Below are 20,268 nucleotides of genomic sequence, written 5' to 3'. Positions count from 1 at the left end.
TACACACTAAATCTCTGTGGATCACATGAGTTAGAAAACCACATATTAACATTATCTGTGTCTTACTGCATTTTTATTTATTTTGTTGAGTATTTCCCAACTGCCTTTTAGTCTGGTTCGGGCACAATGGAATGATGCAGGCTGGCTATGCTGTAACCCATTATTTCCTATCATCTAGGGATATAAAAAATAAATTAGGGAACTAGATGATCTAGTTTCTATTCTACCAATCAGCCACAAGACCCTAAAAAGATATAATCTCTTCTACACCTTAGATTTGTTCCCCTTATGTAAAATAAAAGTAGTTACACCATCTTTCTCCCCATCAATTTTACATGGATGTAGTGCCAGGGAAAATTAATTTTTAAATGAAGTAACATTACAGAATTCTTTTGAGATATTTAGAATACTCCAATGAAGTAAATATTAATTTCTAATACAAGCAACAAAATACAGCTTGATTCAGTTTCCTCCAATTACTATATTGGTCCAGCACCCAACATAAATTCTGTAAAAAGAGATTAGAATTTTTATTACTGAAAGAAGCAGTTTTTCTATATTTTAAAATGGTTTTATTCAAAATATTTCATTTTAAACATTCACAAAACAATCCTTTATCAATTCAATATTTTTACATGGAAATGATCAAAGTAAAAGGGTAAACAATATTACAAATGTAATGCAAGGTGGTTTAAAGGAAAAGAACAAAACATAGTAATAGGGGAATATGTAGGCAGAATACCTTATAAGCATAGTAACAGGTTTATTTGAAAAAACAAACATATAAAAAAGACCTGACATTAGGCACATATTTCCATATTCCCTTCAAAGGTTCATATAGAGAAAGCAGCTCCTGATTACAGGGGCAGTCTCCCCAAAATTCATTTCTTTACCAAAGTTCTCAAAACTTAAATCCAAATGTAAATTTCTGTATCAACTGTATAATGCCTATGTCAAGATCACAGGGAATTAGCTATTCCTAATTTTAGTTTATAAATTCCAATTCTAAATAGTACTGGCATAAAAGGGACCACCATTCTAGTTCCTACGGGATTAGTTACAGGATTTGGCTCTGTGACTAATACTATTGCTAAAAGCACTTGGAACTGCAATTTCTTATTGCTAAATTATACATGATAATTTTTCTTTGGTAATCTCCTATATCTCAATTAGCATAAGTTGGACAGCTATGAAGTTATGAATGAATTAAATCTTTTAACCTACAATAATATTTCATTGCTATTTTAAAAAATGATTCCTAAGAGAAGCCAAAATGGGCAGGCATCAAGATAAATCAAAGTAAAATGCATGATGGTCAAAATAACAGCCTTGCTGTAATAAAATTTAACAAACAATAATAAGCCAGCTCTCCTACTTTTTTAAATTGTTGGTAAACATATTTCATTTCCATGTGAAAATATTTAATGCTGACCAAGTTCATAATATACTTTATCTTTAGCATTGATTCAATTTCAGCTCCTCTGTAATGAAGAGCAGAAGATTTCAATTTAAAATAGGATAGCTGGCACAAGAGTATTGTTCTGAAAGATGTGTTACTAAAACACATGAATCCATATGTACTTATTAATCAGAACACAATGTCAAATCTCACTGCTACCATTTCACATGAATTTGGTGAATTCTCCTTTCTATTTAATTGTTCTTTATGTAGGTCATGGCTTTTCCAAGCCTTTGGTACCATGCTTAGACACCAAATCCATTCTAGTGGCTTTGGTGCAAGATATTTAAATAAGACATTCAAGACAAAATGTAAGGCTTAAAAAGCCCTTTTTAGATGTAATAGAATCACCAATCAAATTATTAATGACTTAACAAAACATTATACAATCCATAATTCAACAGTTAACTATAATGGGAATGGCAGTGACTGCTCTATGAAATAAGTACCTCAACAGGGATATGTGACAGACAGTAGTTGGTCACTGGGAAGCTCAGACAGTCCAATATGCCAAACATTTTAAAACAGGAGATACATGGAGTAAATAATTTCATCAAATAATTTCATCAATTTTATGTACAGCAATGTACAGAGTTTAAAACAGTGCAAATAACTTTGTCAGGTAAAACTGAAAACATTACTAAATAAAAGCCACAAAAAGTAAAATGAAATACTAAATAACAGTCTTTCAAACTGATCTCCCTTATGGACATTGGCAAGAGTTGAATATTGCTCTTTTATGAAATACCTTCCTCACGATCAATCATTTCTGCTTTGGCTGAAAACACATCTGCTAACATGTGCTTTGGAATTTCTGAACCTCTAACTTTTAAGGCATAGCATGCATTCTCTACCTTGGCTAGGCTCTGTTTCAGTGTGTATAATTTCTTAGACACTTCATAAGGTCCTGTATTACCAATAAACGAAAACCCATCATAAATCTGACGCAAAAACTGGCTCACTTCAAAAGGGGTATCAATGTCCCCATTTCCCACACTGTTGATGCACATCCTCATCAATTCTCCAGTTAAATCTGCCACGCCCAGAAGATAATCAACAGGTGTCACCTTCAGGCTCCAAGTGCAGAGGGGTTTGGGTTTGTCATCTAAATCTGAAGAGACCTAATTTTTAAAAAAGTACACACAGAAAAGTAATTGTGAAAACAGTGAAAAATAATAAATTACTAAATAGCAATTATACATTACTTCCAAACATTTTACATCTGTTATCTCACTTTATCTTCATAACAACCTTGGGAAACAGTTCCTCTTATGAGTCTCATTTTATAGATGAGGAAAATGAGGTTGACTGAATTTAAGTAGCTTCCCCCTAAGCTAGTAAACATATGAAATGGGACATGAACTTAGATCTCTCTAATTCCAAGTCTAGTGCTCTACCCTTTATGTTACTTAGTTCTCTCCAAAATAGTAAGTACACTATATACTAAAATGTATATTCCAACACTGAAGGGCAAATCAATCATGCCATTCACCTTCAAAATATTTAATCTACTTTAATGATTCTAGACTTATGATTTCATAGATACTGTGAACCCCCAATAAAGAAACTATTCCCCTATTAATGACAATCAATATCTGTTCTATAACTTTAAAATCTTAAATGATAATTTGCTTGACATGCTGGAAAGTACCATCCACATCCAGAGATAGAATTATGGAGACTGAAAGTTGTTCAGAGAATAGTATTTTCACTTTTTGTTGTTGTTTGCTTTTTTTCTTTCTTTTTTTCCCCCCTTTTGATCTTTCTTGTGCAATATGATGAATATGGAAATATGTTCAGAGAAACTGCACATATTTAACCTATATCAAATTGCTTGCTGTCTTGGAGAGAGGGAAAAAAATTTGGAACACAAGGTTTTGCAAAAGTGAAGGTTGAAAATTATTTTTGCATGTATTTGAAAAAATAAAATATTATCAAAGAAAGAAAAAATATAACATTCTTTCCAATTAAAAACACTATAAAATACATAAGTTAAAAAAATAATTGCTGGAGTCAATGAGAATTTAAGTGATTTGTGCAGTTATTGGCTAGTAAATGTCAGAAGTGAGCCTTGAATTCCTGCCTCTCAAATTAACTCTTTGTCCATTATACCACACTTTCATTTTTTAATGGCTATTAACCAAATAAAGAATATATTTCAAACTATATTTGCCATGCAAAAGAAAATAATGACAATACTCTTCTTTATACATTTTATATTTAGCCAGATCTATGACAAGTGGCCTGTTACTGGTTCTCCTCTAATACTGATCACAATACTCCTCAACACAAATACATCTTAGAAAAGAGAAGGTAAAAGGTTTTGAGAAATGTTTGTCTACTTTCCAGGCTATCAGTGAGAATAAAGTAATGTTGTTGTTTTTTTCTTTAAACTGAGAAAAGATCCAATGTGAAAACAAAGAAAAAAAAATGACCTGAAGAGTGAGAGAAAAATCATAATTCATGTGAGGAAAACTGGAGCTAGAAGAATGTCACAGGAGAAAAAGAAGAGCCATTGAAAAATTGGGTTTTAAGCAAATATATTTGTTATAATGAGAAAGAAACCACACATAAGCCTAGGATTACAGATCTAGAACTATAAAAGACCTTAGATATTCATCTAGTCCAAACCCTTCATTTACTATATCAGAAGACAAAATCTAAGGAAGAAGTTAATAATGAAAATCCAAGGCTTCAGATGTTTATACTCAAATATATAAAATAAGAGTATAACAAGCAGGACAAAGAAGAGTGAACAGAGATACAAATTTGAATTCACAGGCATAACTAAGATTTGGTACAACATAGCTCAAGAAGAGTATACCTTATTCAAAAGAAGTAGGAAAAATAAATGATTACTAAGGCAGCATTGTCAAGGGGTGAGAAGATATATTAACTGGGGTTAGGAAATCTATCTGACTCAATAAGGAAAAAGAAGGAAAAAGGGATGAGATATTGAGGGTAAGGATGATAAAAGGGAGGTGGATTAAGGAAGGAAATGGTGAGAAGCAAAACATGACTTTTGAGGACAGGCAGGATAAAAAGAGAGAGAGAAGATAAACATGAGAGAATAGGATGGATGGAAATACATAGTACTCAAAACCATTAACATAAATGGGATGAGTTCACCCATAAACCACAAGTAGATCATAGAATGAATTAAAAAATAGAATCCAACAACAGGTTATTTACAGGAATACACTTGAAACAGAAAGAGTTAAAAAATAAAGGGTTACAAAGAGATCATAAAGGAGAGAAAAGGTACCACATGTATGAAAATCTTTGTGGCAACCATTTTTGTAGTGACAAGAAACTGGAAACTGAGAGGATGGCCATCAGTTAGAGAATGGCTGAATAAGTTATGGTCTATGAATATTGTGGAATTATTGTTCTATTAGAAACGATCAGCAGGATGATTTCAGAGAAGCCTGGAGAGATTTACATGAACGATGCTAAATGAAATGAGCAGAATCAGGAGATTACACAGGGCAACAGGATTATATGAATATCAATTCTGATGGTCATGACTTTTCTTTTTTTTTAAATTATAACTTTTTATTGAAAGAACATATGAATGGTAATTTTTTACATTATCCCTTGCACTCACTTCTGTTCAGACTTTTCTTCCCTCCCTCTACCCCTTCCCCTAGACGGCAAGCAGTCTTATACATGTTAAGTATGTTATAGTATATCCTAGATACAATATATGTGTGTAGAACTGTACAGTTCTCTTGTTGCACAGAAAGAATTGAATTCATAAGGTAAAAATAACCTGGGAAGAAAAACAAAAATGCAAACATTTTACATTCACTTCCCAGTGTTCCTTCTCTGGGTGCAGCTGCTTCTGTCCATCATTGATCAATTGGAACTGAAGTAGATCTTCTCTTTGTCAAAGATATCCACTTCCATCAGAATACATCCTCATACAGTATTGTTGCTGAAGTGTATAATGATATCCTGGTTCTGCTCATTTCACTCACCATAAGTTCATGTAAGTCTCTCCAAGCCTCTCTGTATTCATCCTGCTGGTCATTTCTTACAGTAGAACAATAATATTCCATAACATTCATATACCACAATTTACCCAACTATTTTCCAATTGATGGGCATCCATTCATTTTCCAGTTTCTAGCCACTACAAAAAGGACTGCCACAAACATTTTGGCACATACAGGTCATGGATCTTTTCAACAATGAGATAAATGAGACCAATATCAATGTTCAGTAATAAAAAGAGCCATCTACACCCAGAGAGAGGACTGTAGGAACTAAGCATGGATCACAACATAGCATTTTCACTCTTTTTGGTGTTTGCTTGTATTTTGTTTTTGTTCTCATTTTTTTCCTTTTTGACTTGACTTTTCTTGTGCAGCATGATATATAAATATGTTTACATATATTGGATTTAACATATATTTTTAAACATGTTTAACATATCTTGAATTATTTGTCATCTAGGGAAGAAGGTAGGGGAAAAGGGAGGAAAAAATTTGGAACACAAGGTTTTGCAAGGGTCAATGTTTTGAAAATAAAAAGCTGTTTAAAAAAAAGAAAAAGAAAATAATCAGCAAATTTTTTAAAAAAGGGTTAGAGCAGAATCTCTTATTAAGTAAAAAAGGTAGCAAAAATGATCTGACAAAAACAAAAGATAAAATAGACCTAATTATGACAGATAATCAAGGAAATTACATTTTGCTAAAAGGTATCATGGACAATGAAATAATATCAATTTTTTGTAATATTAAAAAAATTTACAGCAAGTGTCCTTGTAAAAGCCTCATGTCTCACATATAGATGAAAATGAGTCAAACTTACAAACTTACAAAAATAAAAGCCATGATAAATGGTCAAAGTATATGAACAGGCAGCTTTCAGAAGAAGAAATCAAAACTACCTGATATTAAAAAATGCTCTAAATTACTACTGATGAGAGAAATGCAAATTAAAATAAATCTGAGGCACTACTTTTACACCAATCAGAAATGACAATTGTTGAAAGGATTGAGGAGAAAACAAACTGTTGGTAGAGTTAACTAGTTCAATCATTTTGGAGAACAATTTGAAACTATGCTCAAAAGGCTAAAAAACCGTGCATGTTCTTTGATTCACAATAATACTACGAGGTCTATACCCCAAAGATATAAAGGAAAAGGACCAAGATGTATAGAAATATTTATAACAACTCTTTTTTGTGATGGTTTAAAAAAAAAAAAGCAAAAAACTGGAAATTGCGGAGATTATCATTGGGGAATAACAACAAATTGTGGTATATGGTTTTGATAAGAATACTATTATGTTATAAGAAATGATGAGGGGTGTAGTTTTAGAAAAAAGCATAGGAAGACCTATATGAATTGATGCAAAGTGAAGTGAGAGAACCAGCAGATCATAGTTCAGAGTAACTGCTATGTTGTAATGACAATCAACTGAGAAAAACTTGGCTACTCTGATCAATAGTGATCCAAGACAATTCCAAAGAACTCATGATGAAAAAATGCTATCTACTTAAGAGAACTGATAAACTCTGAGTGCAAACTGAGGCATAACTTTACTACTTTGTTTTTTATTGTTACTTTTTTGTGTAATATGTCTAATATGGAAACATGTTTTATATTACTTCACATATATAATTGATATAATTTTGCTTGTCTTCTTAATGTATGTGGGGGGAGAGCTGTGGAATTCAAAATTTAAAAAGAAAATATGTTAAAAATAAAAACTTTTTTTTTTTTTTTTAGGAAGACATGCTCAAAGGCAGAAGGGTAGCACAGAAAATAACACATTGGATTTGCAGTCAGGAAGACCTAAGTTTGAATTTAGCCTCAGATACTGTCCTTGTGATCTTAGCCTAGTTATTTAACCCATTTTCTTCAGTTTCCTCCCTCCCATGATTTTTGTGAACATCGAATGAGTTAATAATTGTAAAGCATTTAGCATAGTGTCTGGAACCCAACAGATATAATGTATAGGCTTACTATTGCTATTATTATAACTATAATGAGTAAACCCAAGGACTAAATGTGGGAAGCATGAAGGAGAGCATTTGAGCACAGATTACAAAAGACAGAAAGAAAATCAATACTATAACTTAAGTATACTATAAACTTCATGAAGAGAAGGAAAACAATAGAAGAATTTAGAAAACATATCATAAACCTGAATAAAGGGATAGGTCACTTCAATTACTTGGATAACTGCTGGAGATTTTGCCGAGGAAAAAAATTTTCTCCATTCACCAAAGATATTCTTACTTCAAAATGAGGAATCTTGTGAGAGGTTATTATTTGTAACTAAATTCAATAATGCTATAATAAGGCACTAGGGACATAAATGGTCTCTGCTCTGCAGGAGCTTATATTCTGTTAGGGGAGACAATATGTGTATTTAACAAACAAGTTTAAACAGACTTCACTAACTTTACTTTTTGCCAAGACTCTTTAGATAAGGAGGCCAAATGTAATTGCAAAGCATCAGTAAAAGGGATCACTTAGATATTGTGCATTTAACTTAATTATTTTCCTTTTTAAAAAATCTCCCACACAGAGTTGAAAAATTTTTGCAGAGGGAAAAAAACAGCTAGAAATTGAGTTGCATCTACCATTACAAAACCATAGCTTGTCTTCTTAAAGTATAAATTTCTAACTGATTACTATGAATAAATATAACTTTTCTTTATCCACTAATTTTACATTTCATATGATATTATGGAAAAAATCCTTAATTTTATCATTAAATGCTCAAATATTCCTAGACAGCTCTAATTGTAATAAAATTTTTTCTTTTGCGGAGTCTATTTTAGTCATAAGAAATTTTTTCACATGTTCCACAATCCTTCATAAAGCACAGAATCAGTTTTTCCCACTACAAATTCTATAACAATCCTACACCCAGTATAACTATAACTAGTTATTTTGCCTCTGAGTCTTGTGGTTCTTCAGCTGTAAAATAAATAATACTTTCAGTAGCTAACTCACAGGGTTATGAGACTCATATGAGATACTGCAGGAAAAGTGCTTTGAAACTGTAAAACAATAGAGATTAGTAATTATTATTATCATTATAGATAACAACACTGGATCTCTATCTCCCCTGCTACCACAATTTTTTTTTTTCAGTAAGTAACATAATCTCAAAAAAGATAAACAAAAATAGCATAAATTAAAAATTTTTAAATCTTACAGTGTTATTTTCTTCTCTGGTGTCTTCTGATATAAATACCAATTGTTTGTTGATCTCGTCCACACTAATTAGTGAACGTGTTTTAATGAAGTGTTGAAAAGACACAGCTTCCACATATTCTTGAAGCCCTGAAAAGGAAATAATAAAAATCAATAAATGAAACAAATTTCCAAAAAAAGGATTTCTATTGGCAATGTTCTATAGAAAAAAACTCTAGCATTAGCAAAAGATAGTCTAATCAACAGCTACTATTGAAAGGTATCTATTTTCTTTCTATCATATTAGTAAAGGACTGTTCCTGAAAACCTGACATCCTCACTAGATTCATAGAAATATACACGGGAGAAAGCCATGAGGAACAGCTGATATAAGCCTGCAGTGATACAATTCTGAAATGCAAAGGAGCTACTTCTTAAGTTTTTTTTCTATGAATTTAAAGCATGTTGATTGGTAAGTCACTGAAAAGAATTCAAAAGCAATCAAAACATAATGTATGTGAGTGGGTGCGCACACACAATTCTCAAAATTCCATTAACAGAATTTTTGCAAAATAGATTTCTTAACAATAATCCTTTTCTACATTATTGGTTGCTACTACTATAAGTTAGACTGGTAGTTATTAAGTTCTTTTAATCAATAATAGCAAGTATCAACAACTATTCTAATTTATGGGAAAGGAATAAAATGAAATAAAATTACATGTGGGAAAAGAACATCCAAATTCATCAAAATCATGATGATTTATGTCTACTAAACTACAAAGACTTTTACAAGAACTCTTACAATCATAAATTTTCACAATTTTTAGCTCAAATTATATAATTAGAATTCCCATTTTAATTTTATTTCTTAATACATTTTTGAATTGTTTGTCTCATGATGTGAAGCATCATAAAGTCAGATTAAAAAAATGTCTCAACATTTGTATCATCGTAAAACTAGGAAGACAAAAAAATCTTTTTGTTAGGTAAATTGCTAGACTAATAACCTAAAATCACCATCATCCATGTTGAACATCTAAAACATTTTTATGACCAAATCTGATTTTTCTTTGCTGTCCCTAAAAAGCAATACTGGCAGTAACAATATTGGAGAAGTTGGCAATTGTAATGGTGAATTTACAAACATGATCCAAGAATCAGAGAACAAAAAAAAAAAAAAAAAAAAAATGGAGGACATAGTTCTGATAGTGACAAGAGGCTACTTATTAAAGCTAAAATATCCTGATTCATTTTGATCTGTGAATGACATTAATAGATAATGAAAGAAGGAAAATGGGCACATCTGGTTGATAAAGAAGGAATGATTGCTAGAACAGGACATTTTGTTCAGTAAACTACAGTAACCTACTGAGAACAGAAACATTTGCAAGATAATTTGCTGACAAAATACATTAAAAGATCATTCTATGTACATGAAAAAATTAATTTTTAAAACTGCAAATAAATCTTGATTCAGTCACATAATTATAAAAGGTAAAATTATTTTAAAAATGTTTCTTACAGTCTATAATCCACTTTATAGTAGTAACTCAATTAATAAAGAATGCGCCAATAATTCCTTCAGACACTTCATTAATAAGAGGAAGAAATTATGTGGTGGGCATAAGAATATTCCAGAAATAGATTCATTCTATATTATGGTACATAAAAAAAAATGCTAAATTTGGAGTCAAGCCTGAGTTTTGAGTCTTAGCTCAGAATGAATTTGGGCAAATGAAAATTACTTAACACTTCAGAGTCTGTTTCCTTTTGTAAAATAGGGGTCATACTTCTTGTATGGAGGACCTCCTGAAGTGCTCTGTGGAGGATCAAATAAGACTACAAATTCTAAAGCACTACATATATAGGGGCAATGGTATACCCTTACCATTCTTTCTACTAAAAAGGTCAGATCAGATGGGTTATTTGAGCTCAGATGTTCTGAGCTGCAGTATACCAAAAGGTGAGCCCCCCCAGGGAGCAAGGAGCCCTAGGAGGAGAGAGCTTGACGGGTCAGAAACAAAACAGGCCAAAACTCCTATGACGATAGTGTTAGAGTTAGGCAAGATAGGAAGATCCAGTCTTCTCTGATTAGAATATAAGCTCCTTGAAGACTGTCTCATTTTTATATCTGTATTCCCAGCACTGAGGACAGTGCCTGGCATAGAGTAGCAGTATTAAATACTTCTTTATGAATTCATTTGTTTTTCCACTAGAAGTTTCAAGGACTTACTAGTCTTTTCTACAAGAAATTATACAGCAAGAATAAATTTCTTGAACTGTTTTATATTTCATTCTCAAGTCCTCTTCGACTTTTCCTTTCCTACCCAGTTTCTATTCTTTTCTTATGTTCACCACAGGCTACACTATACTTTTTCCTTAGAATTGCTATTTTCTGTTTTCTGGTGGTTCTTTTCCATTTTTCTTGCCTTCTTTCAACTGTTTCTTTTCTTTTTTTTTTTTTTTTTACTAACTTTTATCAAACCGTCAGTCCTCTGTACAGCAGAACATTGATAGGAAAATGCTTAGAATGCTGTGGCAAAACAGCAAATTATTTAATAATCAACCCACATGCTGTCTTCTAATTTAAGTCATCTATTTAAATAATTATCTGGAGGACATATGATGTCACTGCTTAGGACATTCCCAATGTGGAGAGGAAACTCCCTCAATCAATAAATTTCTTCAACTATTCTACAAGTTATAATAATTAAAATAATTGATCCAGGACAGTTCAAGATCTTGAACCCAGGTCATACTGATTCAAAGATCAGTCCTCCAATTACTATATCCCCATTACCTTTCAAGTAGTAAAAGGCTAATATTTTAGCAAAAATTATTTGTAATAAAGCCTTGTGATTAATTGACTTATGAAACAATTCTATTTTATCCAGATATAAAATGACACTTAAGTAAATTAAAACTTTCAATATACATCTGTGATAGAGCACAATCTTTAAATTAAATATCACTGGTGTACATCATTATCTTCCTCCAGAAAATACGGAATCTACATTTTTCCTCCTAGCTCTTTTATAAACATAAGGTCAGGCCCGGCAACTGACCATTTGGCCTAGTTTTGTTAGCTTTTGTTTTTTTGAATTACCATTTCATTTCTGACACAGAAGCAATCCTCTATAATATAGAAAGTTCAAGGACAGCATGTGACTGAAAACCCTAAAAAGCATGTTATGTTACAAGTTGATGAAAAGGACATCCGTTATTTTCAAGTGAATAATTCCCAAGGTGAAAAATTCCAATCTACTGCCATATTCCATCAAACAATACCTTTTCCCTTCTGCTTTTACTTTGGATTTAATCCAAATAGGATTATTTGCAATATAAACTGCCAGTAAGAGAGTAGTTTACATGAAACTTATGTAATTTGTTGTTTCTCCCCATCACTCTCCCACATTGTACGAGTGTACAGGAAGAACCAATTAAAAATTTCTCATTTTTTCCTTATTTTTCTTTAAGAAACGTGGCTAGTCTAACTATAGACTACAAAGCTAGCAAAGATCCTAATGTAAAATGAATTGCTAATAGTTTTAAAGTTTACATAATTTAAATTTAAGTAATAGATCAGGACATTTTGATATTTTTTTATTTTGCTTTTGTCTACTTAAATATCTCAATTACATTATGTTTTCTCCTATAATGCTCAAATGTTAAAAAACAAAATAACTATCAACCAAATGAATGTTAAAATGTCATTCTCAGGATAAATGAGAAAGATTTTATTTAATTTCTATATTCACAAGTTTTTACTTTTCAATTTTCTGCCTATAAGAATAGTCCTACTGGCATGTCCTCTTTATCCCAGTTTTCTTTCTTCTGACATCCAAGCCCAGCGTCCTCCATTATCACTTTTGAAGGAGGGAACCTAAAGTAACTAATCTAAAAACTAAACCCACTCCCTACCTTCCCAGGAGTCATGAACCTGTTCCCTCCAAATCGCTAGTTGTAAGGCACACATGACAGCTCACATTGCTTCAATGAACAAGAAAATACCAACTACAGTCTTCCTAGTAAGATTGGAAGATAATCAAGCTTTGTCATCTACACTAGAACTGCCCTCCTGGACATTACCAGCTATCTGCCCTGCAGCTGAATACTCCTATGTGAATTGTTTCCCCCAATTCAGTATAAGCAGGGATTATCTCATTTTTCTATTTGTATTCCTTTGCACACAGCATTTAATAAGAGTTTTTTTCCAGCATTCATCTGGATATCATTAATTCACATGTTGTCAACCTGAGCTGGATTGAAATGACATTTTCTTTTGTAGTTGTGAGAATCATTTCCACAGCAAAAGGTGGTATAAAACAATTACTCAAACCAAGGGAACACTGTACACAATAACAAGATTATATAATGATCAATTCTGATAGATGTGGCTCTTTTCAACAATGAGATGATTCAGGCCAATTCCAGTAGACTTGTGATGGAAAGAGCTATTTGCATCCAGAGAGAGACTGTGGAGACTGAATATGGATCACAACATAGTATTTTCCTTTTTGTTGTTGTTTGCTTGCTTTTTGTTTTCGTTCTCATTTTTTTCCTTTTTCATCTGATTTTTCTTACACAGCATGACAATTGTGGAAATATGTTTAGGAGAATCACAAATATTTAACATGTACTAGATTACTTGCTGTCTAAGAGAGGGGCTTGGGGAAAGGAGGGAGAAAAAATTTGGAACACAAGATTTTGTAAGGGTGAATGTTGAAAACTATGCTTATATTTTGAAAATAAAAAGCTAAAAAATTTTATTTATAAATTAAGGCCATTAAAACCCTGTTTCACTTGATCTAGATCTGTAATTTCTTAAGTACTAGTAACTAAATGTTAACAATTACAATAAATCACACAAAAAAAGCAGGCTCTTATAGAATCAAAAGACTATAATTATTGCAATTACAAGTAGAATAGTTCTACTTTTCAGTTATCTTTCTATACTTCAAAATATGCTTTATTGATGCCTTTTTGTGAAAGGCATCATGATATAATCAATGGAGAGAAAAACAGCAAAGACTGAGTTTAAGTTCAGTTCTGATATACAGAGCCAATTACTTTACTTCACTTCTCTATTCAGATACAAATAGAGGTTGCAAAGAAAGTATCAACTTTAAATGGTAGAAAGTTATTATTTTTTTTATCTGAGAGTTCACTAGATCAGTAAAATCACAGATCCAGTCCCTAACCCCTCTTCCAAATTTTTTTTAACATCAAAAACATTTTTGGAAATATAGAATCTCTCCCTTCTATAAGTGAACACTCCCTTATAATTTTATTTTTCCAAATATATGCAAAAAATGTTTTCAATATTCACCTTTGCAAAATCTTGTGTTCCAAATTTTTCTCCCTTTTCCCTTCCCCCATCTCCTGGAGGACAGCAAGCAATCCAAAACAGGTTAAATATGTGCAATTCTTCTAAATATATTTCCATATTCATTATGCTGCACAAGAAAAATCAGTTCAAATGGGAAAAAACACAAAAAAGAAAAAAAAAAAAAAACCAACAACAACAAAAGGTGAAAATACTATGCTTTGCTTTGATCCACGTTCAGTATCACTTTCTGTCACAAGTCTATTCTTCCCATACTTTTAAAAGTAAAACTGTTTGATGTCAAATATTAAAATTAAAACCTAGTCACATAAGCCAGCATAAATCCATATTCTTGGGCCTAAAAGAGATGGGGGGAAAGCCAAAACAAACTCAACAAATTTTCTTTCTCTTTTATGTAATCTTTTTATCAGACTTCTATATAAGTTTATGGGCAAATTAGAATAATTTTCTTGGCCTACCAAAACAGGAAATTACATGAAAAAGTAGGAATAAAGCAGAGAATCAGCTCAAGAATAATTTTTTGTCAAACTATATTTATATTGCAACTAATTACCCTGTTTATTAACACAACAGTCTCTTAAAGGGCCAAATCATTCTACAACACAAATCTTCCAATAGTTGGAAAAAGCTCAGACACATATATAACACTTTGCAAGCAGGCAAATACAATCTTTTAATCTGAAGCTAGAAACAGGTATATAGGTTAGGGATAGAAAACTGGGTTTGCAATCAGAAAGATTCATCTTCAAGAGTTCAAATCAAGCCTTAAAAACTTAATAGCTGTGTGACCCTGAACAAGTCACTTAACTGTTTGTCTCAGTTTTCTCATCTGTAAAAGGAAAAAAAAAAAAAAGAAAAAAAAAAAAGAAAAAAAAAGAGCTGGAAGAGGAAATAGCAAACCATTCCAGTAACTTTGTCAAGAAAACCTCAAATGATGTCACAAAGTCAGAAAGAACTGAAAAAATAACAACAATAACAACAACAAAGGGAAGGAATGACCACAAAACACAGGCATGGCTTCATAAAAAATGGATCATGTAAGATTAATCTCATTTGCATTTTTGACAGATTAGATTGAGATTGTTAGATTAGGAAAACTATGCAGACATGCAACATACCTAAAAGCAAGCAAAGCATCTGACAAAAAACTTTTGAAAAAGATGAAGCGATATGGAGATTAATGACTAGAGTAAGCATTAAAATACTAATATCAATACGAGAAGGAGAGGTCTAATACAATGAATGACTCAAGGAAGTTTATCCTTGGCTCATTTTATCAATAAATTTGATGAAATCTGCTTTTCAAATTTAAAGGTTAAAAACAAAACTCAGGGATTGCTAACATGTTGGATGACAAATAAGGAATTAAAAAAAAAACATATGCTGTAATGACAAACTGAATCTGGAAAGATGAAGTTTAAGTAAGATGTTAAACTCAAAGTAGTTTTTAAAAAATAACTTTTAATAGGTAAAGTAAGGAAGACAGAACTAGTCAGTTTGTGTCAAAATAATTCCCGAGGTCTTTGGATTACAAACTCAGTTTAATCAACAACATGATTAAGAAACCTTATAGTCCCACTGCCTTCAGAAACAATACAGAATAACCCCAGATAGTTCTGATTGTTAGGAAGTGTTTCCTTTTATTGCACCTAAAGCTCCCACTCTACAACTTTACACAAAGATTTTGGTTCAGTCCTGGGGAGTCAAGAAAAACAATTCACTCTTCTACATCACAACCTTTCCAGTGCTTAAAGACAATTATCTTATCTCTTCTGAGTACTCTTTCACAAACTGAATATTCAAATGTATTCAACAAACATAAGCACCTATGTGCAAAGCTTTGTGCTAGGCCAAGAAAAAAAAAATGAAAGTATTAACCCTTGAGAGGCTGACATTCTGAACAAGGGGGAAATACAACATGAAAATGGATAAATTAATAAAAGATTATTTGAAGGAAAAATTAAAAACTGAAGTTTTTTTTAAACTTAAAAACTATAAATTCATGGAAGAAATGGTTGATCTTATTAAAGGAATGCATTCCTAATATAGAAGGTGGTATGTGTATATACCATGTGAAATAAAATTCTAAATACTAAAAACAGCAAATAAACCAGGTAGTTAGAATACAGGGGGAGTAAGATTGCAAAAGTAGATGGGATCTTGATTATGAAGGGCTTTAAATACCAAGGTGAGTATTTTTGTCATTTCTGCTAGAAGTAAAAGCAGCCATTAAAGATTCTTAAGCAGTGAAATGGCATGTTCTGTGTGCTTTAAGAAGATTATGGCAACTGTTTGGAAAATAAACAGGATGTTGTTTCTACTCAATTCTCTCATCCTATATTTCCTCTCTCTTCACAGCTAAATTCCTTGAGAAAGTAGTCTATGCCCAATGTCTCCACTTCTCATTCTTTTATTACCCCTTACAATTCTAAATTCATCATTTCACCAAAAACTGCTTTTTCCAAAGTTTCCAATAAACCCTTTTAATTGCAAAATCCAATGGCTTCTTTTAAATCTTGATCCTCCCTGATGTTGTCAAAGGCTGCAGAGATGTTAGTCAATCAATAAACATTTATTGAAGATCTACTATATGCCAGGCACTGTGCTAAACTCTGGGGATGTGAAAGGAAAAAAAAAAAAAAATAGTACCTGCTCAAGGAACTCAATCTAATGGAGGAGATAATAGGTAAATAACTATGTATAAAAAAGCTATATACAAGATAACTAGGATTTAATTAAGAGGAAAGGCACCACAGTTAGGAGGGTGAAAGAAAGGCTTCCTATAAAAGGTGGGATTTTTAGCTAAGACTTTCAGGAAGGTAGGGAAGCCAATAGGTGGAGAAGAGAGTAAAGAGTATTAGACATGAAGGACAGAATGAAAATGCTATTAGAATCAGGAGATAGAGTTTTTGTTTGTTCAAGAAACTGAAAGGAACCATCAATTGGAGAATGGTTGGGTAAATTGTGGTATATGAATGTTATGGAATATTATTATTCTACTGTAAGAAATGACCAGCAGGGATGAATACAGAGAGGCTTGAGAGACACATCAACTGATGCTGAGTGAAATGAGCAGAAACAGGAGATCACTGTACACTTCAACAACAATACTGTATGAGGATGTATTCTGATGGAAGTGGATATCTTCAACAAAGAGATCTACTTCAGTTCCAATTGATCAATGATGGACAGAAGCAGCTACACCCAGAGAAGGAACACTGGGAAATGAATGTAAAATGTTTGCATTTTTGTTTTTCTTCCCAGGTTATTTTTACCTTCTGAATACAATTCTCCCTGTGCGGTTCTGTACATATATATTGTATCTAGGATATACTATAACATATTTAACATATAAAAGACTGCTTGCCATCTGGTAGAGGGAAGGAAGAGAAAAATCAGAACAGAAGTGAGTACAAGGGATAATGTTGCAAAAAATTGCCCATGCATAAGTACTGTCAAAAAAAAGTTATAATTATAAAATAAAATAAAAATTTCCATTAAAAAAAAAAAAGAAACTGCAAGGAAGTCAGTATTATTGGATTAAAAGGATGAGATGTAAGAAAACTGGAAAAGGAGGTGGAGGCTAAGTGGTGAAGGGTTTTGTGTGCCAAGTGGAGGACTTTATATTTGATCCTTGAGTTAACATGAAGGGAGACTCAGACCTGTACTTCAGAAAGATTTCTTTATACATTTTTCCCTTAAGGCTTAGTTCTTGGCCTTCTTTCTTTATATATTCTCTTGATCATTGTATCTTCTTTCAAAGGTTCAATCTATATTTACACATCTGCATATCCAGCTCTAATTTCTGGGGAAAATCACAATTAACAAATATAAAATGAATGATCTCCAGCAAAAAAGGAACCTCTCAGGTGAACCAATAACATTAATCTTTATATGGCATGGTCTGCAGTTCTCTTTTGGATGTCATCCAGTTTGTCAAATATCTTCCTAAATGTGAAATCTAGAACTAAATACAATCCTATATACACATCCTTCAAATAAAACTGTCACCAATACCCTGACTCAATGGTTTATATTCTGCTTCCATGACACTATTAGCCTCTATTTCTGCCCCTTTTATACTCTCTCTAAGGCCTTCCATCATGCTTCACTGACCTGGAGTCCTTCAATATTCTGACATGAGTATATTTTCTTATGTATAAGTATATATTTCTTTGTTATGCAAAAGTAGAAGCTCATAAATTAAGAAATTGACTAAACCATGGTACAAGAAGGCAATATTATTACCATGAAATATGAAGAAATTTGGAGAAATATGGGAAGATTAGTATGAACTGTCAAAGAGAACAATAAATGGAATCAAAGAATAACATAAACAATTATTAAAACAATGTAAATTAAAAGATTACTAAAAGAAAACCAAATATTAAACAACTGAAAAAAAATTAACAGTCCTAGATAATGAAACATTATTTTCTTTTCTCAGAAGAAAGGCAAGAGACTAAAAAGACAAAATGTGGTAAACATCATCACACATGATCAGTATAGCAAGTATTTTTGCTTAATTCTTTTTCTTTTTTATAAATAAGGCTCCATTTTGAGAAAGGAGGTTTTCCCCCCTCCCCCAATTACCACATGCAAAAACAACAACAACAAAAAATCATCAAAATTTTTCTTTTTGAATAAGGAAAATAAGAATAATCTTGCTGAGCTATATTTTTGTTAGGGATCCATTCTACCAACCCAGAGTGATAAGTATGAAGTCAAATTAATAATAAATATGAAGTCAAGAAGTCAAACTATATATATATATATAGGATGTGCTATTAGGATTACTACTTCATCTTGTTTATTACCTAAACATTGGGCATGTAAACGTATCCAAAGCCATTAGTTTTATGGTTGGTTCTTTTCTTGGATTTTGACTTTAGAGAATAGCTGGGTGTTTCTACAACTTTTCCTAAAATAATGCTGATATTCTCTATATTATCTACAATAACAAATCTTTAGCTAAATAGTTTTTTTTCTTCTCCTTATTTTCTCTTATGTACTCTTCTTGTGCTTTACATCAAAAAATAAATAGAAAAATAGTAGTTAATTGGATTTGGAACTGTGTAGCTGAAAGGTAGAAAGACTATTGGTTAATGGATTGAAGACCAAGATTTAAGCACCAGGTCCAACACCCATCACTCTTGTAACTTCAGAGACAACATTAGTATCTATTTCATAAAACTGTTATGAAGAAAACAAAGTAATACATACATAAACTGTGTCAATTATTCAACCTGAAGGGAGTTCTCTCATGGAGAATGTTAAGGGGCTCTGTCCTTGGCCTTTTCTGTCTTTACTAATCTGCTTAATCTTTAGATAATTCTTTATACACTTATGATACCATCTATCTATACTATCTATTAATCTTATTCCTCTTTTTTGTTTTATTATTTCTAAGTAATGCCCACTTCCTGAAATTGGAACATGTTTTCTTTTAAGAAAAATATGTGAAAGAAAAATATGTAGATGTGACCTTCAGGAGAAGCAAACTACTCTACTAAAGGATGTGATTATGTAAAAGGTAAGAAAAAGATACTATAAAAGTTCATTAAATGCATTACAATGCTTTAAAGTGTTTAGAAGTATTGAATTTCTTTGAGGTACAAAATACAACACTTGGTCTCCTGGCCCTCACAGTCTTTATAGAAGCAATTTTGCTACAAACCTCCAGCATTCTCTCCCTTTTTATCCCCACTACAAAACTGTCTGAGTCACATAATAGTAAGAATTTTAATCTTATTTAGAATTTGAGCCTGAATTTATGGGCTAACATGTCTGACTACTGATTGCATAACAACTTTTGGTATGATTCTTGTTGTATATCTTAAAAGTCCTACATAAATGTGGACTATTATCCTTATGAAGACGGAAAAGAAAACACATTTTCTCTTCCTGAGGTGGGTAGATGTTAAGAGAGTGCTAAGACAAAACGTTACTTCCTTCGAATTCTTGGCCTTTAGGGAGAGGAAAAACCATGACAAAGCACAAAAAAGTGTTGGAAAAAAAAAAGACTTATTTCAAGTATCTAATTATTGGTTTGTTTATTTAACAATCCCCTGGGACAATCTGTAATCTGCACAGATAAGAAATGTGTATTGTAGAAAACAGGCCTAACTTTTTGTTGTTGTTCAATTATTAGTGCTATACTCAATGTTTGAGCTCAAACAAGCATCCCTTGGGGAAATGCTCTGCGTGCCATTAGCACTATTCTTAATGAGGAAAAGCACAGAAGTCCTTTAGTTCAATGCCAGAATTGTTTTATCTTCAAGTCAAAAGAACAACTATTTGGA

The 20,268-nt window shown here is 32.0% G+C and overlaps 1 protein-coding gene across 3 annotated transcripts in view; it reads right to left on the bottom strand.

Annotated features, from left to right (window-relative positions):
- Window positions 1-549: 549 nt before the first annotated feature.
- TSNAX (translin associated factor X) overlaps window positions 550-20,268 on the bottom strand; it is a 29,877-nt gene continuing 10,158 nt past the window's right edge. For all 3 annotated transcript variants that reach the window (XM_074262393.1, XM_074262396.1, XM_074262395.1), the window contains exons 5-6: window positions 8,639-8,766; window positions 550-2,580 (exon numbers count right to left, since the gene is read on the bottom strand). In XM_074262393.1, coding sequence (XP_074118494.1) covers window positions 2,197-2,580; window positions 8,639-8,766 — 512 coding nt within the window. In that variant the 3' untranslated portion in view covers window positions 550-2,196. The remainder of the gene's footprint in view (window positions 2,581-8,638; window positions 8,767-20,268) is intronic.

This window comes from Sminthopsis crassicaudata, chromosome 4, assembly GCF_048593235.1.
Source record: "Sminthopsis crassicaudata isolate SCR6 chromosome 4, ASM4859323v1, whole genome shotgun sequence".
NCBI lineage: Eukaryota > Metazoa > Chordata > Mammalia > Dasyuromorphia > Dasyuridae > Sminthopsis > Sminthopsis crassicaudata.
The sequence above is the reverse complement of the archived record's forward strand: the minus strand, read 5'-3'. Positions and strand labels throughout refer to the sequence as shown.